The sequence below is a fragment of the Uranotaenia lowii genome, chromosome 1, assembly GCF_029784155.1.
Source record: "Uranotaenia lowii strain MFRU-FL chromosome 1, ASM2978415v1, whole genome shotgun sequence".
NCBI classification, from domain to species: domain Eukaryota; kingdom Metazoa; phylum Arthropoda; class Insecta; order Diptera; family Culicidae; genus Uranotaenia; species Uranotaenia lowii.
Window position 1 is genome coordinate 1,628,020 of NC_073691.1, and position 26,567 is coordinate 1,654,586.

The 26,567-nt window shown below is 40.9% G+C and overlaps 1 protein-coding gene across 1 annotated transcript in view; it reads left to right on the forward strand.

Annotated features, from left to right (window-relative positions):
• The window catches only part of LOC129738418 (tRNA dimethylallyltransferase), a 185,211-nt gene that overhangs the window by 22,922 nt on the left and 135,722 nt on the right, over positions 1 to 26,567 (forward strand). The window contains exon 3 of the mRNA XM_055729623.1: positions 22,964 to 23,508. Coding sequence (XP_055585598.1) covers positions 22,964 to 23,508 — 545 coding nt within the window. The remainder of the gene's footprint in view (positions 1 to 22,963; positions 23,509 to 26,567) is intronic.

The window sequence follows — 26,567 nt, forward strand, 5'->3', positions numbered from 1 at the left end:
ATTCCAGCGTTGACGAAAGTAAACGAAAAGAGCTAAGAGTAAGTGTGTGCGGGGGTGGCTGCTTTATTTACATTCCATTCGCACGGTGAGCTTTTTGATGGGAGAACTTGAACGAGAGGATGACGAAGAATGAATAAAAAACCCCATCCAACGTTTACTTGGATTGCGTAATTGAATTTTTGTTTTGCGAAAATACAAAACTGTCGTCGCCGTGTTTGATTCAAAACTTTGGTCAGCGAGCGGCACACTTCTCGGCAACAAAGTAGGCGACAGCCAGCCAAAAACACATCACCAAATGCCGATTATCGGAAAGAATTTGTCCACCTTAAGAACACACTCTTGGAACCAGGCAGCAGCGGTCAGTGACTTCGGAATGACCGGCCGGCTACCCCTCCTTCCCCGTTTTTGGAATTCCGGATCCCAATACTGCCTACTATTTTTACCCGCGTTTCTCTATGGGGATTATGCTAATTTATTGATTCTTCGCCGAAACTTCAGGTGGCACACGCACCGGTTTCCCGAGAATCCTTCCCGATCGATACTTACAAAAAAAAGCACAGGTTGGCTAGCCTAGCCTAGCAACTAAATTTTGCGCGACTGTTTTCTCTACAAAGCTGTTATTGTTATTGACGTTTAACTGCGTCTCAATTTGGTTGAGTTTCTTCGTCGTCGTCGTCGTAGTGCGTACGTCAAATGGCTGGCTGGCTAGCTAGTAGCCTATTATCGCCTGCTTTGTTTTGTCTGGATTATTTGAATCAATTCCAAAACGCGACTTTTTTAGATTTCCGTTGACGTCTTTGAATCGTCGTATGATTCGGGAGATTTTTGTTTTGATCAGGTGGATCAGGTTGCTAGTTTTTGAAACTAGTCTCGAGACGATGTTCTTATTCATATGTTTCTGTTGAACTCCAACTCGGAATTCATTTTCAGAGCTCCCATTTAGTTATCAGTTAAAAAAAATAAGATTTTGGTTTTGAGTTTATTCCGAAATTTAAATAAAAAATGGGAAACATTGCAATTTTTTTGAGCTGCTTGACTCCTATTACTTTCTTCTAATTTTTCTATTTCAGATTCAGATTTCAGATCCAGATTTCAGGTTCAGATCCAGATTTCAGGTTCAGATTTCAGATTCAGATTTCAGATTCAGATTTCAGATTCAGATTTCAGATTCAGATTTCACATTCAGATTCGACATTCAGATTCAGAATCCAGATTCAGATTTCAGATTCAGATTTCAGATTCAGATTTCAGATTCAGATTTCAGATTCAGATTTCAGATTCAGATTTCAGATTCAGATTTCAGATTCAGATTTCAGATTCAGATTTCAGATTCAGATTTCAGATTCAGATTTCAGATTCAGATTTCAGATTCAGATTTCAGATTCAGATTTCAGATTCAGATTTCAGGTTCAGATTTCAGATTCAGATTTCAGATTCAGATTTCAGATTCAGATTTCAGATTCAGATTCCAGATTCAGATTTCAGATTCAGATTTCAGATTCAGATTTCAGATTCAGATTTTAGATTCAGATTTCTGATTCAGATTTCAGATTCAGATTTCAGATTCAGATTTCAGATTCAGATTTCAGATTCAGATTTCAGATTCAGATTTCAGATTCAGATTTCAGATTCAGATTTCAGATTCTTTTGAGAGAAGTTAACCACCGTTAATTAATTTTGTAAATTTATTTTTCGGCATATCGGTGAAAAGTAGTACTGAAATTGATAAAGATGGATAGAGAAGTGAGGAGAAAATTTACAGATGTTGAAAAGAGCGAAAGAGCATTTTTGCGAGGAAACTTATTAACGTACACCATACTTTACCCTGCAACATTTCATTATTTAGGAGAAGTAGTACCGGGATAGAGGTGGCACTACCTTAACCTATACAATGAAATCTGGTTGGTCCGAAGTCTACATGTGGTGAACACGTATACTCCGGACGGGCAAAATATGGCGTACGTTAAGCTCCAGAAAGCTTCCCTATTGCGCGCAATGGTTCCATCGATGCGCTAGCCGTGTTGATATTTCGTTATCACGGCATGAATGCACTGTATGAGTGCTAATCATTAGGGTCAACGGTCCAATTTGGCTAAGCCCGAATTATTTTGAACCATTGATTTTGATTTTATTTATAAAGCCTATTATTATGATTTTTTGAGAGAAGTTAACCACCGTTAATTAATTTTGTAAATTTATTTTTCGGCATATCGGTGAAAAGTAGTAGGTAGAGCCACCTCTATCCCGGTACTACTTCTCCTAAATAATGAAATGTTGCAGGGTAAAGTATGGTGTACGTTAATAAGTTTCCTCGCAAAAATGCTCTTTCGCTCTTTTCAACATCTGTAAATTTTCTCCTCACTTCTCTATCCATCTTTATCAATTTCAGTACTACTTTTCACCGATATGCCGAAAAATAAATTTACAAGATTTCAGATTCAGATTTCAGATTCAGATTTCAGATTCAGATTTCAGATTCAGATTTCAGATTCAATTTCAGATTCAGATTTCAGATTCAGATTTCAGATTCAGATTTCAGATTCAGATTTCAGATTCAGATTTCAGATTCAGATTTCAGATTCAGATTTCAGATTCAGATTTCAGATTCAGATTTCAGATTCAGATTTCAGATTCAGATTTCAGATTCAGATTTCAGATTCAGATTTCAGATTCAGATTTCAGATTCAGATTTCAGATTCAGATTTCAGATTCAGATTTCAGATTCAGATTTCAGATTCAGATTTCAGATTCAGATTTCAGATTCAGATTTCAGATTCAGATTTCAGATTCAGATTTCAGATTCAGATTTCAGATTCAGATTTCAGATTCAGATTTCAGATTCAGATTTCAGATTCAGATTTCAGATTCAGATTTCAGATTCAGATTTCAGATTCAGATTTCAGATTCAGATTTCAGATTTAGATTTCAGATTCAGATTTCAGAATTTAGATTCAGATTTCAGATTCAGATTTCAGATTCAGCTTTCAGATTCAGATTTCAGATTCAGATTTCAGATTCAGATTTCAGATTCAGATTTCAGATTCAGATTCAGATTTCAGATTCAGATTTTATATTCAGATTTCAGATTTAAAATTAAGATTAATCCCAAATCATGGTCCCTAATATTTCATCATTGTTTTTGTTCGGGTTTTTAGTAAAGTATCACTGACCTACTAAGATCGATTTGAATTTTTGTGTTGTCTAAGGCAATATTATTAGAACACTGTTTTTAATAAAAACTTGTGAGCATCATGTACTGTTTTTGAAATTTTTCCTGTTTTTAGCTGCAATTCAGACATTAATGAATTCATTTCGTAAGGATTGAGATAAAAAAAACCTTAGAAATGAGTCATAAAATATCTGATTTAGAAAATTTGATCTGCATTTGAATGAACCCGTCAGTTCGTATCCAGCTTAATGGACCGATTCCCTCAGCGGCTAATGGACTGCAAAAACACATTAAAGGAAAAAGTAATTGACGGTTCCGTTTCCTTTTTTTTTTTTCTATGAATTAATATTCAACAGGTCCAAAGTCCAATCCTCTCTGTAAACCCTTAATTAACAACGAGCTCCTCAGGGGCAGCAGCACTTCTATCTATCTTCAATTCCTGCGAAAATTCAATAATGGGCCGCCACGGGTACAGTTGAACCGAAACCATTTGACGAAAAACGACTCGGCAACTGAAAAAAAAACTTGGACAGAGAAATAAAAACATCCCAAAAATTAGTCCATCGATTACGACCATCGCATCGGGGCTTCGGGGGTTTGTTGGCCGCGATGAATCGGCGCGCGTGTGGCGAGAGAGAGAGTCCGCGGAGCTCACCCGATTAATTCCGCGAGCCAAATCCGGAATTTGGATTTGCCATTTTTCATTTTCCAGTCCACAACTCTTCCAATTCACATCTCTTATATCCTCTTCCTTCTCTCTAGCAGCAGCTAACTTTGTTGCTATTGCGCACTGTTGTGTTTCCACTTCCGTCTTGATTTTCCAATTCTCTTTTCATTTTCACGGCCGCCCGTTTTATAAATTCGCACTTGTCTTCACGCTTCGATTCTTCTTCATCTTCATCGTTGTTGATCTTGTCTTCGTCTTTTTCCGTCGTCATCATCATCGTTGGCAGTTGGACTTACTTCTGTGCTTTTTTCCTTCTTCTGTTTCTCTCTCTCGGTGCATCGACCTTTCCATCTAAGTATATTTTTTCGGAGGTTTTTCTTTGCTTCGGATCTTCTACCGGTTGGCGTTCCAGCGATTGCATTAATTCACGGTCAAGTACAATAAAACAATCAAACACAATTTGGATCATCGGAATTGTAACGAGCTGTTGCTCTCTGTTGATGATGATGGTAGATCGGCAAGGTGTTCCCAATCCATTTCGATCCTCCGAATCTTGTTCCGGTAAATTTCGAACAACAATCATGAATACAGGTATATACTATACAGGTAGTCATAGTATTAATTCGATATCGAGCTACCTGTTTTAAATAAACCTTATCCCAGTCCCAATTATATATGCTGTAAATAAAACTAACAATTGTAATTACTCAACCACCTCAACCACTTCTCAATTCCACCACTTGACTTGTTCCTTCTTCTGTATTGTATCATCTTGATAGCCCGGCGCTGATTGAAATCTATTTTTAAAAACAGTCCGGGATCAATGTGCTTAACTCTTCCACACCGCAAACCACGCTCAACACTTTCGATCTGTTTTGATTACACCTTCCTTAATTTTTTGCTTCATTTACTGTTGCTACTGCTACTGACTCAAAAAAAATCTCAAGAACGAAATGCTTCCGGAATTCCTGGAAACTTTCTAGTTTAAAGTAACGCAGGGAAAAGATAAAAATTCTAAAGTTACAAAAAATTCAAATCAAAAATATCAAGAACTATCAAATCGACAAAAAACAATAAAGGCAAAATATGTGAAAATTACAGAAATTTCCAGCTTTACCTGAATTTACTGTAACAACAAAAAAAATAATTACACCCACAAATCAGAATCTACTCCAAAAATGAACTTGCTTGGAAGTGGAATTATCGGCATAAGATTCTATGCCGGACCGGCATTAACAAGTTTTCTAATAACTGGCATTGATTTCGCAGCGCAACAGCATTACATATGTCTGAAGGAAACTGAATAAAACGTACCTCATATTCTATCACAAGACAAAGAAGGATGGAAACATTCAGCTAGCAAGGAATGATGTACCGAGCGTCGTGTGTGTATGTAAACCGGCCTTTTAGACCTATAGTGTCTTCGGGACATTTTACGTAATTTACAAGTACTTTAAAATATGCTTTTGTTAAAAGTGATTAAATCACCTAGTGGTGAGATAGAAACATTAATTTTTGTAATTTTCATTTAAGAGCTATCATGTCTTTACCAAGTTTTTAGATTTCAAAAAGTTTAATGCTTCTTATGGATTATTCAATTTGATAACTTAGGTTGGTACTTCAAACTAGGAAGAACAAAATTTGCCATTAATTTCTTTCACCATTAGTTTTTTTTCCTATTCTTGTCCCCTTCAACAATTCCACCCATTCAGTGAGTGCTCAGTTCGCCAATTGGGAAGCCGGAATTTCCTTATCAGTTGGTAAGTACATTTGTCGACCAACCGGATGGGCAATTCAAATTCTTGACCTACAACTCTTTTATTGAAATCGTGCAAATTTGGGGAAACACGTAAGTAGCGATAATGACTTCCATTGGATTGGTTCAAGATATTTTTAGTTATAATTATCTTAACTAGAAAACCGAGCACGATGTAGAACTTTTCCATATACTTAACCACTATCGTTGACGTCTTTGCCAAAAAATGCGTGCGACATGATATCAGAATCGAAAGAGTACGTAGGTCAAGAATTTTATTCATCCGTCTACCAAACAACGCTGATAAGTAAATTCCGGTCAATTGTTCGGCAGCTCGTGCGACTTTTGAAGAAACCCGGGTGTGGTTTATGAATGGTTATGATAAGTGAAAAAAACGATGAATGAAGCATCAACATTAGGCGACATTCACTGACGACATTTCATGTTTATCAGACATCTATCGAACATCTCCCAAGTGTCGGAACTAAACAAAAGAAAGTGTTACCGATTGCCGAGGTGTTTGCTGAATTGATATGACATTTTTCATAGTCGCTGGTTGGAAAGGTTGCCAATCTGGTGATTGGTGCAAAAACTGCATTGACAATTTGTATATTAGACTGGTCAGAATCGGGTTAAAAAAGTACCAAGCTTGTTTGGGTTCCTTTTGTGCTCAAAAGCAACTTCGCAAATTTTTGGTGACTCTGGTCTGAAGGAAAAAATTGAAAGTTTGTATGGAAAAAGTGTCTTTTTTGTTCATAAAATTCTACGGCCTCACTGATTTTAATTCTCCTAGGTTCATCTTATTGCTGAAGATTCAAAGATTAACTTCTCCGACGACCGTGAACCTCTACTATGCGTCAATCGAAAGTTATGACGATTTCAAAATTGAATAATTTAATTCGATTTTTTCACATCTTTTCAAATGGCTTGCACAGCATGTTGGGTAGGAGCCATTATACGTTGGAAACTAGCCGGCGTGTTTTCTCATGTCTCCAAAGGGCGTGGTCAAAAAACCTAAACTTTGAGTGCTTTGAGATAAATAAGAGCCGAATGAGCTGAAATATGGCACAGGTCAGTTTTTTGGGCCAATATTCAAAATGTATATAGTCGGTTTTCGAAAGTCGACATGACCCCCTAAGGTACATATGGTATCTGGTATCCCTATAGTTAAGGCGCGAGTATAAAACATTTGCGATATTGAAAACTTAATTATTTAATCGGTGACTTCAAACGGTTTGTTTTTTCCAAGCCCGTCTTTCTTCACGCCTAATAACGCGATCAACAAGTCTTTAAACAGTAGTATTGATTGTTCTAACTTAAGGTTGGTCAGTACAAATGAGTTAGACGGCTATCATCGTTTTCAGTTCGCCAGATTTGCTCAATTCCAAAAGCGGATTTTAACCTGCTTGCTCGATTACAGCAACACTCGGACCGAAAGGATTATCCCAAACTCCAAGTGCTTTGCACTCAACGCTCTCGTAAAATCATAACAAAACCTTAAATTGAGCCAGTTGTTTTTTTTTGTATCGTTACTCTGCTTTGTTTCAAATCCAAAAACTTAAACAATTGGGAACGCACAGTGGCTAATTATGCGATGCTGCCCATCAACAACGAAGGGGCCTTCAACAAAACACCAACAACAGGTAGCAATTTGCTACGGGTCGATACGGGATAAGATCATTCGCGCCACTTTTTTTTCATTTTTTTTTGTTTTGGCCCTATCGACCATTTAGTAGAGATACCTACCACCAATTTGATCCGATTTACAAACGGTTGGGCGTGAAATTTTTCTGTTTCATTCCGTCGTTATCTTCTCAACCTAACTACAAAACGATTAACCAGTAGAACTAGCTTGCTTAGCCTTTTGGAACGAATTTTCTTATTGATTTTTGGAAATGGAAGAAAAACTCCTTGCTCACAAATTTCGTTTTTTTTGTTGTGTTTTGTATTGATCTTGTTTAGAATTTGTTTCGAACTTATAGATGTTTCTGTTTTGGAGGTTTTTCCAATACGTTTGGTTTTTCCCCTAATAAATTGAATATCATTTCACTTGGATGAGTGATTGATTATTCGGTGCCTTATTGGGCAATCCCTGTTTGCAATTGCCTTTTTCTTGTACTAAATCGAATTCATGGCATATCTTTTCCTAAGAAGCTGATATATTAGGTAGGGTTCGTTAGAAATAGGTCGAAACTCTCAATCACAAGTAGACAATAACTGCCAACTTCATTTTAATTAAGGTGGGTTCGTGCACCCATGGAATTCGTGCATTTCTGTTTATCAACTAGAATCCAATGAAAATTTGTTGGTATACCTATTCCATTAAAAGTTATGCTTTAACACATTCTTTAACTTTGCGAAATATCAGTCAATCTGTGCCTCCATGGAAAAAAAACCACAACTTAACTTGACAACGAAGAAATGGTATCGGGTATATTCAATCTAAATTATGCTTCTAAGTGCCAACTCCAGTGAATCCGTGCAACTAAGGTGAATTATCACTTTTTTTACATAACTCTACTATCGTAGCTGTAATATATCTGAAATTATGTTGAAACCCTAGTTTTAAAGTATATTGACTCTTCAGGCTTTTGAATAGCGAAGCCTTTGGAAAGATGAAAAAAGAATATTAAATAACCAAATTATGCTAACAATTGAAAGCTTCGGTTAAATTGAGGTTCATCTTTGTAGCCTCATTGTAAACCTATACTACAACGCACGCTATATCTTTGTGAAACTAAGATGAATCCGTGCACCCATGGTGCCTGTTTACAGAGAGTTTTCTTGGCAAGCAGGTATCACTGACATGACACTTAGAACAAAAATCCGACCATTTTCTGTCCACATATCGTCGGTGTTGCGAATCTTGCAAAATTTGACAAAAAATTCCCTGTAGGATAAATTTACCTTTTAGTCGAAGTTGGGTGGTGCTTTCCAACTGGGATAGCATTTTATCGAAAGCGATCGATGCGCACTTTGGAATCGATACTGCGTACTGCTGAAAAATTATCCTACAAACGAAATCGAGTGACTAGTCAGTATGGTCAGTGCTTTAACTACATCAAAGTTTCGTTTAGTTTTGCCTAACTTTAAACGTTTCGCAATGGTGAATTTGATGTGAGGTTTTGAGCTTGAATCCTATTTCTGTCGCAATGTAAGGTATAACAGTATAACCTACTTATGAGCTGAAAGGAAAGTGTTTTCATTGAAGCATGTACACAAAAGTTCACACTTGTGGGAACCATTCATGTTTTGGATGACATGATTTGTGACATTTCGATATAGACTTATGTAATCGACACAAAGCCTTCAGATAATCTATATTTTACGTTCATCAACCAAATATCAAAAGTCACTCTGAGAGTCCAAAGATTTACATTCGTGGAACCCGCGAAAAGTAGTGAGCGAAAGCTCCATGTAGCATTCCGTTTGCTCCGTGTTGAACGAATCGATGTGAAAAGATCGACCTAGCTAAATCGCCAAAGTAAGCCAACTGGGACCACCATCACGCGAAATTTTGAGAAAAAAAGCGCTAGCTATCATTCCCCATCGAACTAAGTAACCTTTGGATATCTCTCGATTGCCGCGATAGAGTTTCGAATGTTCTCTTTTGTGTGTGGTGAATACATCAAATACACAGCCTCCTTCGATTATTGGCAATTCGCGGTGGCAATTCGAATGTTTATGTTTTGATTTGCTGTTTTTTTTTTCATTGATTGACTCCAACAACTTGAACCAGGTGTCTAAGTCTGCTCTCTAGTCATTAATCTGTCTCACCGTTTGAGATAAAATGCTCTGCGAAAGTATCCGGCTGAAAAAGAAGTAACTGCTATATGTATCAGCAGCACGACGAGCCGGAGGGGCAGGGGAGAAATTGAGCGAGGAACAATAAAAAATAAAGCCATTCGTGATTAACTATTTTTGCCAATTTTACTTTGCAAAATTGAGGAGAAACAATTTCTCTAATCCACAAAGCAACAAAAATTGGCAACATTTTTTAGCGTGTAAAAGGTTTGAGCACCGTCCGCTAGTAACCTGATACTTTATTCCTCGTTAGGCTTGACTAATTGCTCTTTTCAATCCTTTGATTCTAACAGAAATATCTAATCAAGAAGCAAACGATGTTTTAAAAAAGTGACGCGACATCCATCGACCCGTTGCCTGGCAACAGCGTGCTCGTTCAAAAATGAAACAAAAACAAAAAACCGAGCCCACTAGCAACAAGAAAAGGAATTTTTCTCGCACCGGTTTTCCCTTTTCAAATTCGATTCGAACGAAGACGACGACAATAACGAAGACAAGTTACTGTTTGTTGGTTCTGCGCGATTACGAAATATGTCGCGATATGGCGTGCGAAATTCGAACCTACTTCGATCGCGCCGACGTTTCGAATCTGGAAAGTCGTCGCTTCCCGAAACGACCCGCTGTTGCCGTGAGACGCTTTTTTCCGACTTCTCAATAAGCCATCGGCCTCCTCCTTCGATCGAATTTGCATAAATGATAAAGTGATACCGATTTTCGGTAACATTACGACGCGGTGTCAAGTGGCTGAGTTTTTATATCTTTTCGATGGGTCCAGCTATCTTTTATTTTAAGGCGAACCTTTTTTTTCGGCGCAAGAAGATCAGGTTGAACCAGTTCTCTCGCTGCTGCTGCTGCTCCTTGTTGCTTATGAGGGGAAAATTAAGCGAGCAGATTTTATGCCCCTCGCCGGGATTGGCGTCTTTGTGCGGCGCAGATTAAATTATTTTGTGTGAAAATACGACAAACGTGTCCGCCAAATTCAATCCAATTCAATCCAGGCAGCGGCGCAGTGGAGAGAGAGAAAGAAGGATGAAAGAATGTCGGGTTTCGGAATTTGGCAGCGCTGTTACGGAAGGGTCGACATGAAGAAGAAAGGGGAAGGAACGAGGATGCGAAAACAAGAGCAGGCGATGAAATATTTCGCGGAAGGAGCGTCGCAGAGTGACGCTACGACGACGACGGTGTGGTCGCGATGCGGACAAGCAAAAAATAAAAACCCTTAAAAACTTTTTTATAGGTCTACCACTCGATCCAAGTAGGCTGAGATGCGGTAGAGCAAGAGCGAAAAAAATCCGACCGAGTTTTGAATGGATGCTGGATGCTGGAAATGGGAAACCGGAGAACCGGCTTAAAACATGCAATTAGCCAAAATGCGAAGCGAACCCGAACGACGACTGACTCAGTAAAACCCGTCGTCGACGCGGACGAATCATATTGAAATTTTTAAAAGATTCGCGGAAATTTCCCACGACGCGATGATCCGGTATCTACATACGTTTTGCGTGCCTGCCGCCCTGTCTTCTGGTAACGGTGCGTGGCCTTTCGGTTGTTCGTGAATGGAAAACGATGATCGATACAGTTCGAGGTGTACCATAAATGAATTGGATCGATTAAGAGAGTTTCATCGAATAGAGAAGTACTGTGAAGTAAAGATTCGTCTAGTTCTATTTGACTACGTCAATTATAGTTAAGTTGAGATAAAAGCCTCTAGCACATTCGAACTTATTCAAGAATTATACCATACCAGTTAAAGCTGGATACACGAGAGTCTAAAAGGTTAACAATTTATTTAGCTAACAAGGTGTCTTGCTCATTGTAGTCAGAGGTTCAAAGTGTTCACATAAAATTCATTTTTTTTGTGCTTTCGACAATTTCTTACCCCTCATCATAACCCTGAAATATTCCCGACTCCATCTGATAACACCTTGCATTAACTTGTATTCTAAGCTCTGAAATATTCCATCCACTTACTCGGGTAAAACTTCATGTAGTTCGCTTCACATATCTTCTTCCTTCATGAAGATTTTGGATGTCAAGATAGCGTACAACAACTTTCGACTTCTATTCGTTGAGCTTGTTCACCCAATACACTACACGTATTGAAGGGGATTTTTTCCATTGTCCGATTATCTACAGCTTTTAAAAACCAAGCGAAACCGTCATCTTGTATTTCAATATGGCGTAAGTCAACGAAATTCGACTTCTTCCCGTTAAGCTTTTGCACCCATGTTGTGGGGTGGGGTCTTATGCGTTTTTTAGTCAATTACAGCTTAACATATTTCGATTCGACGTCTATTCGTTAATCCCCTCCACTCGATACTCGTTTTGCAGGGGGTTTCTTCTTTCAAGATAGAAACAAAAACATATTGTAGAAGTATTCATGCTACGCCCGGTGATTTGAAGCATTTCAAAAGCGGAAGCCTTTATCTTAGATCTCAAGATGGCGTCCAAAATACTCTGTTTTAATTTCCTTAAGACTGTCATCATGTCAATTGTAATTCCAATCTCCAATTTATGAAATATGACATTGTGACGCTCCGGTTGGCCAGGAGGAGGAATTCAAGCCGACATTTGGAAGGTTCAGCGCGCACCAGCTGATCAACGAAAACGGCCTAAGACTCATAGATTTCGCCACCTCCAAACGAATGGCCGTACGTAGTACCTTTTTCTAGCACCGCTTCCTACACAAGTACACCTGGAGATCACCGTACCCAACGCAATCACAAATCGACCACGTTTTGGTAGACAGCGGGAACTTCTCGGACATCATCTACGTCAGATTCTGTCGAGGTGCCAACATCAAGTCAGACCACTATCTGGTGAGGGTGAAGATGCGCCCAAAACTTTCCTTAGTGAACAACAATTTTCCAAAAAGCGCCACCTGGAGGAGGACGAGCTGGAGCAGGAGCATCGTTCCCAGGAAACACGCAAGTTCTATCAGAAGCTCAACGCATTCCGCAAAGGCTTTGTGCTGCAAGCCGAAATGTGCCGGAATAAGGACGGAGGCATCCTGACGAACAATCGTGAGGTGATCAAAAGTGGAAGCAGCACTTCGATGAACATCTGAACGGCGCACATGCAGAAGATCAAGACGGTGGAGGAAACTACATCGCCGGCGTAGCCAACGACGAGGTGGAGCCACTCCCAACGATGAGTGAGGTTAAGGAAACCATTCACAAGCTGAATAGTAACCAGTCGGCTGGAAAGAATGGCATCGCAGCTGAACTCGTAAAAATGGGCCCGTATAAGTTGGCTGATTGCCTACACCGGTTGATGGTCCAAATCTGGGACACAGAACAGCTACTGAAGCAGTGGAAGGAGGGGGTAATATGACCCATCTACAAGAAGGGTCAAAAATTTCACTGTGATAATTACCGAGCTTTCACTGTCCTCAATATTGCCGAATCCTACTCCGTCGCATAACGCCACAAGTAAACAGATTCGTGGAAAGTCATTAGGCCGGCTTCATGGAGAGATGGTCTACGACTACAAAGCCGCATACGTCATGATCGACCATGACGAGCTATGGAAAGCCATGGACAAGAACGGCTTTTTCGTAAAGCTTACCAAACTGATAGAGTCAACGATGAATGGAACGCAGTGCTATGTGCGGAGACGCTTGTCCAATAATAGCGAGGTCACGATCGACGGCAACGAGCTGGAGATAGCCGAAGACTTTGTCTATCTCGGCTCACTGGTGATCGCAGGCAATGACATCAGCAGTGAGATCCTGCGGATAATTATCAGCGGAAGTCGTGTCTACTATGGACTCCACAGGAAACAGCGGTCGAAAAGACTCAGCTCTCGCACAAAGTGCAACCCGTACACGACGCTCATCAGACCGGTTGTCCTCTACGGGCACGAGGCGTGGAGACTGCTCGAGGAGGACCTGCGCACACTCGAAGTATTTAAGCGACGAGTGTTAAGACCCATCTTTCGTGACGTGCAGGAGAACGGAACGTGGAGGCGAAGGATAAACCACGAGTTCGCGCGACTCTACGGCGAGTCCAGTATCTAGAAGGTGACGAAGGCTAGACAGATACGCTGGGCAGAACATGTTGCGAGAATGGCGGATGACTGTCCTGCGAAACAGGTGTTCGCTGTGAATCCGGTAGGAACGAGACGAACAGGGGCGCAACAAGCGAGGTGGTTAGAGCAAGAGGAGCGTGATCTGGCGAATGTGAGATGCCCGGGGATGCGTTGAGTTTCTGATAGAACTTTCGTGTTTCTTGGGAACGATGCAGCTGCTCAAAGGCTTCGTGCCGCAAGCCGAAATGTGCCGGGATAAGGACGGAGGCATCCTGACGGACAATCGTGAGGTGATCAAAAGGTGGAAGCAGCACTTCGATGAACACCTGAACGGCGCACATGCAGGAGATCAAAACGGTGGGGGAAGGTACATCGCCGGCGTAGCCAACGACGTAGAGGAGCCACTCCCAACGATGAGTGAAGTTAAGAAAGCCATTCGCCAGCTGAATAGAAACAAGTCGGCTGGGAAGGATGGCATCGCAGCTGAATCCATCATAAAGGGCCCGGACAAGTTGGCCGATTGCCTACACCGGTTGATAGTCCGGATCTGGGACATAGAACAGCCAACGGAGGAGTGGAAGGAGGGGGTAATATGCCCCATCTACAAGAAGGGCGACCATTTGGACTGTGAGAACTACCGAGCGATCACTGTCCTCAATGCCGCCTACAAAGTGTTGTCCCGAACCCTACTCCGCCGCCTACCGCCACAAGCAAACAGATTCGTGGGAAGTCATCAGGCCGGCTTCATGGAGGGACGGTCAACGACGGACCAGATATTCACATTACGGCAACTCCTCCAAAAATGCCGGGAACACCAAGTCCCTACGCACCATCTATTCATCGACTTTAAAGCCGCATACGACACGATCGACCGTAACGAGCTATGGAAAATCATGGACGAGAACGGCTTTTCCGGGAAGCTGATCAGACTGATCAAGGCGACGATGGATGGAACGCAGTGCTGTGTGCGGATCTCGGGTGAATTTTCGAGTTCATTCGAATCGCGCAGGGTACTTCGACAAGATGATAGTCTATCCTGCATGATGTTCAACGTGGCGCTAGAAGGTGTTATTCGACGAGCAGTGGGCGAAATGCAGGGCACGATTTTCAACAGATCCAATCAACTTATCTGCTTTGCCGATGACATTGATATAGTCGGCAGATCATCTGCGGCGGTGGATGAGATCTACCGCAAACTGAAACGCGAAGCAGGAAGGATCGGGTTGATGATTAATACGTCCAAGACGAAGTACATGCTGGCCTGCGGATCCAAGACCGACCGAACCCGCTTGTCCAGTAATAACAAGGTCACGATCGACGGCGACGAGCTGGAGATATTCGAAGACTTTGTCTATCTCGGCTCACTGGAGACCGCAGACAATGACACCAGCCGGGAGATCCGAAGGCGAATTATCAGCGGAAGTCGTGCCTACTATGGACTCCACAAGCAACTGCGGTCGAGAAGACTTAGCCCTCGCACGAAGTGTAACCTGTATATGACGCTCATTAGACCGGTTGTTCTCTACGGGCACGAGACAAGGATATTGCTCGAGGAGGACCTGCGTACACTCGGAGTATTCGAGCGACGAGTGTTAAGAACCATCTTTGGCGGCGTACAGGAGAACGGAGTGTGGAGGCGAAGGATGAACCACGAGCTCGCGCGAGTCTACGGCGGACCCAGTATCCAGAAGGTGGTGAAAGCTGGGCGGGACATGTTGCGAGTATGCCGGATGACTGTCCTGCGAAACAGGTGTTCAGGTGTGAATCCGGTAGGAACGAGACGAACAGGGGCGAAACGAGCGAGGTGGTTAGAGCAAGTGAAGCGTGATCTGGTGAATGTGAGATGTCCGGGGGAGTACAAGATCCCTTACTTCCTGTACTTACTTGGAGGGGCACAAACCCAAACCTTAGAGTTCAAGTAAACTTTCATCAGAAAAATCATAAGAAGCTGTTTACTTTCTTGCGACACATCTCGACTGAGGAAGGATCAGCCAGCTGATCCCTGATCCCTGATCCAGCTCAACACCTTAGGGGAGGTGTTGAGAAGGCTTACGACGGATTCGGATCCTTCTAGAAAATCCTGCTCAGTCTAGTTTTATTCTCCCTGGATTCGTTAATATAGAACAATAGATTTTCGAAACGAAGTTTAATTTTATTTATTTATTTTTATAAATAGTATTCCATCTCACGACATAATGAATATAATTCCTAAAATTCTCTTGGTCTATGGCAACCGTTCTCCAATTCCTCGGACATCCCACATTCACCAGATTACGTTCCACTTGGTCTAACGACCTCAATGATACAATGTGGTGTTGCAAGTTAATGAGAGGAAGTCAGTTCCTCACAGTGAATATAAGAAATAACTTTTTTGGGATTCGCACAGTGATAAGTGACAAAATAGCTATCGAGTAACTCTATTCAATCATTGAAATCTGTGTTGAATAATAATTCAATCATTGAAATCTGTGTTGAATAATAATTTTCATATAAGGGGTGCTTCCGAATTTGTAAATAAGATTCTTCCCTTTTCCCTTTTTTAGGACGCTTTGTCAACCGGAACAGTGCAACAGGTTTACAATATCGCTATGAGATAAACTTTCGAAGCATGATGCAGAAACGGCAATATCCACACCTTTTCGTATCGTCCTTCGCATCCATTTAAGTTTATAACCGGACGCCAATTTGATTCGCACGAATCCTATAGGAAATGCTCCGCATTGAGCGTCCCATTCTCTCTTTCCATCCCAATTGCCCCCCGGTCTGCCGAAGTTGGAGAATTATTGTTGTGTACTTCAATGAACAACCTGTGTGCTGGTATGTAGTCCAAAATTTCCTAATGTTCCACAATTTTGCGATCTTACGTTTGTTGCTCCTCCATCATAGGATCAAAAAGTTTAAATTCAAACAGAGTGGGATCACATCCGCAAGGCAGGCGGGCAGCCTACTTTGATTGAGAGCGATTAACAGGCCCCCTTTCGGAATGGTAAAACAAGAGAAAAAAAAAACAACCGAAGAGAGAAGCCATCTTTTTGGCGCGAAAATTCATAACCTCACTTTTGCGTGTTTCGTTCGTTCGCTACTCACAACCTGCGTTATTCACACAGGTTTCTTCAGTGTCTTGTACACGATCGTCGTTGTGGTCGTCGTTCGTTCGTGTACCTATATTGGGTAGAATCTTTAATTTTTTTTGCCATACCAATTTTTTTGTGTTCCTCCTGTTGCCATACTCCTGCCACATGCCTTTTATTTGTTGGATGTACGGTGTGATGTGTTGCCAGTAGTGGTTGAGAATATTTTAAAATTTTTATAACCTTGGAACGAGTCGTTTGCCCTCTTGGGGGATTGATGTTGCTGCTGGTATTGTTACTGCCTGGCGAATGACGACGATTCCCGCAGGTTTATTGGCACTCCCCCCGCGAACTTCTTCCTTTTTGGACCGGCAAATACTTACATACCGCACCGTTTACAGGAGGCAGGGAGACCAATTCTTATTCGAAAGAATATTGACGAAACACGAAACTTGCCGGTTGATGATGATGATGGCGTTCATTTCGATGATGATGAGACTGCTACTTTTTCGGGGGGCTGTGTTTTTTTATGTTCACTGGTTACGAATTCGTTACAACAGCCGCCCGGCCGGCCGGCCGGCTGTAGAGTTACTTGAACTTTACCAACTGAAGCACCAATACCAGCCTGAGCGGCTGGTTAGTGTTTTTGTTTTGGAATATTTCATTCCAAATCCCACTGGCCGAAAGTGGTTGTTTATGTATAGAATGCCGGTGGGAAATAAGATTTGAGAGAAAACTCCTTGGAGTCGATCCACCTAGGGTCGTGGTTAGACTTTTCTTGATGTTTCAAATGTTTTTTGACTGCATCTTCAAGATCGCTTTTTTGAACTATTTTTGTATAATTTTTTCTTAAGTTTCCATCGAAAGCGTTCAATTTAAAATTATAATTGTAATTTTTTGTAATTGTGATTTTATGTTGTAACGATAGCCTTCTTTGGTAGTACATAGGTTAAGGAGAATACAAGGAAGTATTGCACAGGAGAATTAGGCAGGCAATATGAAGGAATCTTAAAAATTATTATGTCACATGGTCGGATTATGATGCATGGTCAAATTATGGTGCATAGCCGGATTATGTCACACGTTTGAATTATGTTGCATGGTTCGATCACGTCACATGGTCGGATTATGTTGCATGGTGCAATTATGTCATGGTTGGATTATGTTGCATGGTCCGATTATGTTGCATGATCAGATTACGTCACATGGTTGGATTATATTGCACAGTTGACCAAACCACATGGTTTTATTATGTTTCATGGTCCTATTATGTCACATAATTGGATTCCGTTTCATGGACAAATTATGTTGCATGGTCCGATTATGTTGCATGGTCCGATTATGTTGCATGGTCCGATTATGTTGCATGGTCCGATTATGTCACATGGTCCGATTATAGCACATGGTCGGATTATGTAACATGTTCAAACGTCAACTCCGTATTGCTGTACGGATGCGAAACTTGGTGCTCACATGCGGTAACGACGCGAAAACTGCAAGTATTTGCACATAAACCGCTGCCTGCGGAACATCATCCGTGCATAGTGGACTGGCAACTGGATCTCATATACATCACCGGTGTCATCAAAGGGCGCTTGACTTCGACATTCGGGAACGTAAGTGGAGATGGATTGGGCACACGTTGCGAAAAGATGAGAACGAGATTTGCAGAGAGGCGCTTGAATGAAATCCAGGAGAACATCGTAGAAAACTCGTAGCGGCGAGACCTAGCCGCCGAAATCCGAACTGTCGACGAGAATCTTCACAGGGACCAAGTAAAGACATTGGCTCCGGATCGTCAACACTGGAGGTCTTTTATCACGGCCCTATGCACCGGAGGATCGGCACGCGCGAACATTAAGTAAGTTAAGTAGTCGGACTATGTAACATGGTTCAATTATGCTGCATGGTCAGACTATGCCACATAAGTTGCATAAACCGATTATGTTGCGTGGTCAGATTATGTCACATGATCGAATAATGTTGCTAAGTCAGATTATTTCACATGGTCTGATCATGTTGCATGGTCAGATTATTTCACGTGGTCAGATCATGTTTCATTGTCAGATTATATTGCATAATCCGATTATGTTGCATGGTCCTATTACGTCTCAGGGTTGGATTATGTTGCATGGTACGATTATGTTGCATGGTCCGTTTATGTTGCATGGTCCGATTATGTCACATAGTCGGATTATGTCACTTAGTTTGATTAGATTGCATGATCCAATTATGTTGCATAGTCCGTTTGTGTCACATGGTCGTATTATGTTCACCTGGTCATATTATGTCACATCGTCGTATTATATTGCATGGTCAGATTATGTTGCATGGTTGCATGTTCGGATTGTGTTACATAGTCCGATTATGTTGTATGGTCCGATTATACCACATTGCCGTATTTTGTTTCATGGTCCGATTATATTGCATGTTCAGACACTGTCACATAGTCCGATTATGTCACATGTTCGGATTATGTTCCCGATTGTGTTGAATTTGATTATTTCTCGCTGCACGCTGGGTGGACCGACGACAGTTTCGGCAGTTGTTGACGTTTCTCATGGTAGATTCTAGATGATGAAACTGAGAGCACATATCTCTTGAACCCAATGATGGTTTGCCTCGATCTCACCAGATGCGAATTTTGGAGGGATGTCACATGATGACGATTTACGGCACCGTACAGCTCGTTGCGTCGATCGAGAGGCCTTGCCTGGCGATGATTGTGATGATGGTGAGAGCGGTTGAGGAACGTTGAAACTCGACGTCTCGAGTACCTACAGGATCAATAGGTCAGCACAATGACTCTTACTATTTTTTCTGTTGGATGATAAACGCAGATGCTCACGATGATGTTCAACTTGGGGAGGGATACGACGGCTAGCGATGATTCTCAATGAGATTGAGCTCGGTCCTTGTTCCCGACTATCGTCAGTGGCTCTCGATTATGGGATTTTTGGGCCGCCGTCGATGACTCTCGTTTCATCATTTTTTTCTTTTGCAGAAGACGATAATACGGGATGCGGGATGCGGCTAGCGATGATTCGGTTCAGTTTGAGCTCGGATGATCCCTGGCCCTCGGCGTACATAGCTCCGATTGGGGGGTCTTCGGTTCGTCGTGGATGACTCTTTTTCCAGAATGCTGCTAGCGGTGAGTTTCGGTTGAATTTAAGTCTGGATGATCCTCTGCCCTCGGTGTAGATGAAAAAACGACTATAAGCGGTGGTTTTGGCTGAGTTTGAACACGGATGATCCTCGGCCCTCGGCGCCGATGTCTCACGCTGGATTGTGGGATCATCGGGCCGACGTCGATACTCTTGTTTCGATGATGATGAACGTAAACTCTCGGGTCACGGTGGTGCTGGCACATGATGGTGATGATCGATGACTGACGGCGTTGTTGGTTGACTTTTAGGAAGGACTAGGAGTCACGGGATAGCGAGGGATCGGAGTCAAAGGAATGATGGAAGGAAAAAATGAAATTGCGAGGAAGGGTTTTTTATGTTTAATTTTTTTTTTTTTTTTTACTTTTAGGAGGGGTGTGGAGTCAAAGGATTAAAAGGATAGGAATCAAAGGAAAAAATTGGTAGGAAGAGAAAAGCTTATTAGGATAGGGTTATGTTGCAGACAGCAGCAAGGTGGTCTTTATTTTTTATGGAGATCATTTCACTTTGGTTCACTAGTTTGACTCGGACTATGCCTTCTCTGGAATTTACTTTTTCGATTAGGCCTTGTTTTTTAACTTTTAAAGCCTCCGTTCTTATTCCTCTGGCATGTGGGGTGAGATGCTCGTTGACGAAAATACGGTTATCGGAATCAAAACCTACATGTCGTAATGATAGGTTGCGTTTGGTAATATACCATTTGAAGAATTCCGAAACAGAGCTTCTCATGGCAAACTCGCATAGGATGAGTGGTGTAGATCCTGAAGCTATCGGTGATTTAGCTAAACGTTTGAGCTCTACAATTGGGTAAGAAGTGTAGCTCAACTGTTTCGCAATTTTTCCGAAAATATCCATAAGGTCTTCTTGTGGTTCGTATGGAATTCCAGAGATCAAAATTTCACGGTTCTTTGTAACCCGTTTCAGGGCTTCCGCTGATGTAGAAGATTCCCCACGTATTTTGGTGACTGCTGTGTTTAGTGCGGTGATATGAGAAAAACATTCAGTTTGTATTGAAGCTACCTCCTGCTCGATAGTATCGATGCGCTTAGCTAACTCTGTGCGGCAATTATCAATCTTTTCTTCAAGAAGAGCATTAGATTGGTTGATTTTATCTTCGATCTTTTTCCAAAGCTCATCAAAGCTTCCATTAGTTTCGGAACCTGCTTGATGTAAGTCGTCTCGGGAACGTTTTTTTGCCTGCGAGTCGGTGTCTACAAGCAAAGATGACGGTGTTGTAGATCGGGTGGATTTTGACATCTTAAGAGCTGCGATGTCTTTTCTGAAGGGATGAACGATGACTTCACTACAAACAAAGCGCGGGAGCACGGTTAATTGGTTGAGTTGAAAAACCTTTTTTTGCGGTTTTAGGATTCACGGATTCACAGAACTTTATTATACTGAGTTCAGATATTCACTCCCGGTAACTTTGAGTCGGCTCAAACAATCCTTCGAGGATTTTAAACGGTTAATAATCCGAAATAGTCAGGAGCACTTTGTAAAAACAACTAGCTACACATCCCTTCAGGAACGACCTGGTTTGTTACATGATCTGATAATGTTCATTGGTCGGATTATGTCACCCAGTCGGATTATGTCACATGGTCGGATTATGTTGCATGATCCAATTATGTTGCATGTTCCGATTATGTCACATGGTCGTATTCTGTTGCATCGTCCGATTATGTTGCATGGTCAGATTGTGTCACATAGTGGTATTTTGTTACATGGTCCGATTATGTTGCATGTGCAGACACTTTCACATGTTCGGATTATGTTCCAAAGTCTGATTATGTCCCATGGTTGGCTTAAGTTGCATGACCTGATTATGTTGCATGGTCAGATTATGTGACGTGGTTAGATTATGTTCCAGAGTAGGAAAATGTTTCATAATCGGATTGGTCACATGGTTGAATCATGTTACATGGTTGGATTATGTCATATAATCGGATATTGTGATTTGGACACTTTCACATGTCGAAATTGTCGAATAGAGACCATGGGTCGAACTATTTCAATAGAGTTCAAATTCCTCTCAAGTAACACAATGTCAAAAGGAAATTGTCGTAATTCGTAGCTAAATTATAACCTCCTCAAATTTTTAAAGAGATGTATGAAACAAACTTGGATTAAATTGAGACATAGCTCTTAATTTAACATAATACATACATTTGTTGATAAGGCATACTCCGTGAGTATAGTCAGATGAGTTTCTATTGGTTCATTGTTTAAACTACCGGTTAATGTTGACTGAATCGAATACTGCGGACAGGACAAACAGGAAAATTTGATCGAGTAATGTAACTTGACTTTTTATATTTCTAAGATAACAATACCATTCTCGCCTTTAACCCTCTCAAGATCCAAACTCACATAAACTCCAGTTGGAAACACTGACGAGCTGCCCATCGTCCTGCGATCCACTCAGCACAGCCAACTTGATTTAAATTCTGTGAGAGTTCTTATTGGAAGCGCTTCTCAGATTCCTATTTTGTCGGGGTGTGTTTTTTTTTTTCTCCATCCGTTCGTTCTTCGGCTGTGACGGACTTTGCATCTGGTCTGCCTGCCGTTCCGTGAGAGTATTCCCAAAGCATCAAAACTTCCTCCTTAAATTTTGCCCCGTTCTTTCTTCGTCTTATTGTATTATTATTAGCAACAGAATTATTTTAATTGATGTTTTCACAACTTTCGCCCTGACTTGGCTGTTTGTTTGGCTGACCAATTTTGTTTGGTGTTGCTGTCATAAAACACTTTTTAGCGTAGGTCAAGCGCGCGTCAGCGTCAAAGGTTAAAGATTCGAACAACGATGATGATCGTAAAAAAAAGTTTTTTTTTTCATCCTTTCTTATGTTTTACGACCATCTCTGGGTTCATTCATCATCGACGATTAGGCTTAAAGTATACTCTACCGAGATCGGGATGTAATCTCATCACGATTTGTATTTTCGCGCCAATTCGAACACAAATCGGAGTGTTTTCATTGTTTTGCTATGTTGGGTAGGCATCGAAGTTTGCGTTGCTTCCGTATCGGCCTGTTGATGGTCGCCACTCAACCAATTAATATTCGATAATGTTTACATCCCTTCTTCGATTGAAAATCTAAGGAGATGCCTGCTTTGATAGTTGTTGTTCGTGGTCTAGCCCGAAAAGTAATCAATTCGAATAAAGTTTTTTTACTTGTTTTTTTTTCTTATTTTAAATTCCAGAAGAAAATCCTATATTTTTGTTAATTTTTTTTTCATCCTACCTAGGGCGTGTTTTCACAGAATTCTTCAGTAAGATTCCTTAACTAAATCTAATCTATAGATCGACCGATTGTTGGAGGAGAAGAAGCCTCCGATAATCGTGGGTGGCACCAATTACTACATCGAAAGTGTCCTGTGGCAGGTGTTAGTTGGGAAGGAAATTCGTGAAGAACGCGGTATACGAAGCCCTCGTCGACGGTCGACAGAAAACGACGACGACCGGAAGAGAGTGAAACTGACTGCAGCACCAGAACAAACAACAGAAGAATGCGTAAAAACAGAACCAGCGACAGCAAAAGCCTGCGGCGGCGAAGAGCAGGAATCACAGCAATCGGGTGAAAGTGAAAGTAGCAGCAGCAGTAGTGCGAAAGTGCGTACAGAATGCGATGACAGTGAAAAGCAAAAGTGTAAGAAAAATGAAGTGGTCGAAGACGACGAATCGTCTTCGTCGGCATGCTTGGATGATGAAGAAGTAGAAAAAGTCGTAGCGCTAGCGACAAACGAAATGGAACAGCTGGAATCGACATTTCTGCATCGGGTTCTTGGCCGGGTTGATCCCGTTACGGCCGATCGGCTGCATCCGAACAACAAGCGGAAGATTATAAGGTGAGTCTTGGTTTTATTACTTACTTTGTTCATGGTGAACACCTTTTTAGAGACAAAAAGCCTCTCGCTGCTCAAGTGTTGAAAGGATGTACAAAAAACTGACCATGCGAAATCAAGACTAATTAGGTTCCGCCATTATTTATGTCATGTGTCAAAGGCGAACATCAGTCTAATTTACAATCAATTAACGATCCAGCTGGAATGATTAAAGATGGTGAGATCTGGCACCTGTCCAGCAAAAGTAGAATCGTCCAGAGGTAGTTGGTTATCGGGGTAAGCAAGATTGGATCAGCTCCAGTACTTTTACGAAGTCAGAAAAAAACCCTGAAGAAGTCGAATAAATAAAATATATTGCTCACCTCATAATGGGCATCGGAGCTCTCTCGAAAAAACAAAACCGAAAGGGGCCAAGCCAGTAACTGCATAAATAATTCATCAACTAAATAAAGCCCGTTTTAGGTTCGGTTTTCGAGAGCCCGCACGGCGACGACGAAAGCAACAGGAACGAAACGGGAGCGCCACCAACGAAAAAAACTTAAGCTACAAGCTCACTAATAACTTCTCATTACTTACCAGGGGGCTCCTCATTTGTGCCGAGCACTCACCTCAGTCCAGTCGAGTTGGGGTTCACAGTTCACTTGGCTTTAATTTAATTTTTTTTGTGCGCTCTTTCTCAGTCTTAAAATTTTTTTCGGAAAGGGGGAAGGTGAGTCACGCAAGCCCAGCGCGAATTAATTCATTCAGCGCCTATCACATTTTATTGAAAAGTGAATCATTCAGTTTGGTCAGGTAATTAAATTTTTATTCTTGATCGATTTTTGGGATGATTCGTCTTAAATGTTTTCATTGTTAACCTCGTTGAGAATTGTTCATAGCATCAAACACGCAAAAATTCCTTAAGAGTGAAAATTTAAAAAAAATCACAAGACTGCGCAGTTTCCTGCATCCTTGTTCTGAAAGTTTCCATCCCAGAGTGTCGTTGCACTTAGCATTTCTTCGCTTCCTCCTGTTCCTGGATCCTGTCGCAAAACTTTGTCTTTCACTTTTGCTAAATTGCATACCTCCCTCGGGAAGATCCTTGCATCTCGTAAAAGAATCAGACGACAACAACGACGACCCGTCTCACTTGTTGAAGAAATGGAATAAGGAAGCAAAAAAAAAATGACACCACTACCCCTTCCTTCTTTAACCCATCTTGGATTGGATGTGAACTTCCATCCAAGTTGGCTTTAATTGCTTCTCCGCGTCAAGTGCTCGGGCAAGCCACCTGATCTGACGCAGCAGTTGGTAGGTGCCACGCTAAACGAAGAAGGCGGGTGAGGGTAAAGTTTTCCCATTTTTCTGCACGAATTCGAATTTTCGATTAAAGATAGCGCTGTTGCTGCTGCTAACACAGAGAAAAGTCCACCGACCGGAAGTAGACTGTCTTAAGTTATTATTTTTAATGTACCTCTAGCTTATCCGAAGGCCCGCCTTCGATGCTTATTTATGCACTAAATTTTGCAATTATTCAATTAAAATTTCTGTCCGAGCTTTTGCGAGCCTACTTTGTTGCTATCAGTTTTTTTGAATAAATTGACTTATTTTATTCAAGATAGCGTGTTTTCCTCATTTATTTCAACACTATTTTGGATTAGCCAATTCACGTACGAAATAAAGAGAGCCTTTTCGCTCTCGTTAATTGAGTGGTTTCATAGAACTGACTAAAATTATGGAAATAAGAAAAATAAAACAATGACAAAAATCACACAAGAGCCATAAGTGACAATATTGAACAATATTGACTGAAAGGGCGAGAATGTTAAAAAAAACAACAAAAATGAAGGAATAATCAAAATTACAAAACTGATTAAAAATGTAACAATTGAGTGAAATGACAGAAAAGATAAAATGACAACTATTAAAATAAATACAAAAATGATAGAAGAAAGTAAAAAATCAAAGATTAATATCACACAAATGATGAAACTGAGAAAAATGAAAAAAAATCACATATATTATGTGAAATCTTTATGCAGAAAAGACAAAAATTATCCTAATTACTGAAATGACAATGTAACAGAATGATCAAAGAGATAAAAATTGTAGGAATGACAAGAAAAAAGCAAAGTCGACACAAAACAATATAAATGACAAAAAGAGACAATGTGCTGTGAACCCACTGTGGTGTTTAACTTTTATCGTTCAAAAAGGCTTCGGTTCTTTCTTGCTTATATTAATTTTCATACGGTATAGTAAAAAAAAATGACGTCGATGAGAATCGAACTCACAATTTTCTACCTTCATCTCGCCCATCCGACAGCTTAAGCAGTGTACCATCTGAGAACGAGGTTTTATTGTCATAGTCTTTCTGCATGGCTCTTCACCAAAAAAAACACACACAGTGTCTGTCACAGTCACAGAAACTGATTTTTTGCTATCTGCTACCGGCTTATATATACGTATAGTCGAGCAGTTTGCCGGTGTTTTGAAACAAAGAAATGTTTTTTTTCTCTGTAGTTTTCCTAATGCCGCCTCACAACGCGTATAGCATTGACCGGGCGGATCAATTCATTCATTTATTGTTCCCATCCTCCTTCATCTTGTGATGCGATAGGGAGGGATATGAAAACCTTTTTATTTTGTTTCCTTCAGTCATACGCAATGTGGTTACGCTGGAAGGTTAATGCCGGCGGTCTAAAATCGAATCATCCCCGCTGGATTTCACATTTTATGCCAATTGCGTTGAAATATTGAGAACTCATGATTGGAGTAAAGGCTGAATTTTGAGTGTAAAATATATTGTAGTTGCAAAAAGTTAATGTTTAACAGAAGAAACCTGTATGAGGTGTACTAAAAACTCTCAAACCCCCAAATTGTTACTTCTATTTTCTGTAGAGTTCTCAAAGGATGTCGTTTGATATCTTCGATATTCAGTCTTATGATAAACTAAACTGTTAAAGATTTTACCAAGTGGGAAGTCAGATTGAACTGCTCATAACTTATTTTCTTTATAAAACAAAACTTTCTGATGATTTGACGTCTTAAAGACCAGAACGAGCTAGAAAACTTAACATTAA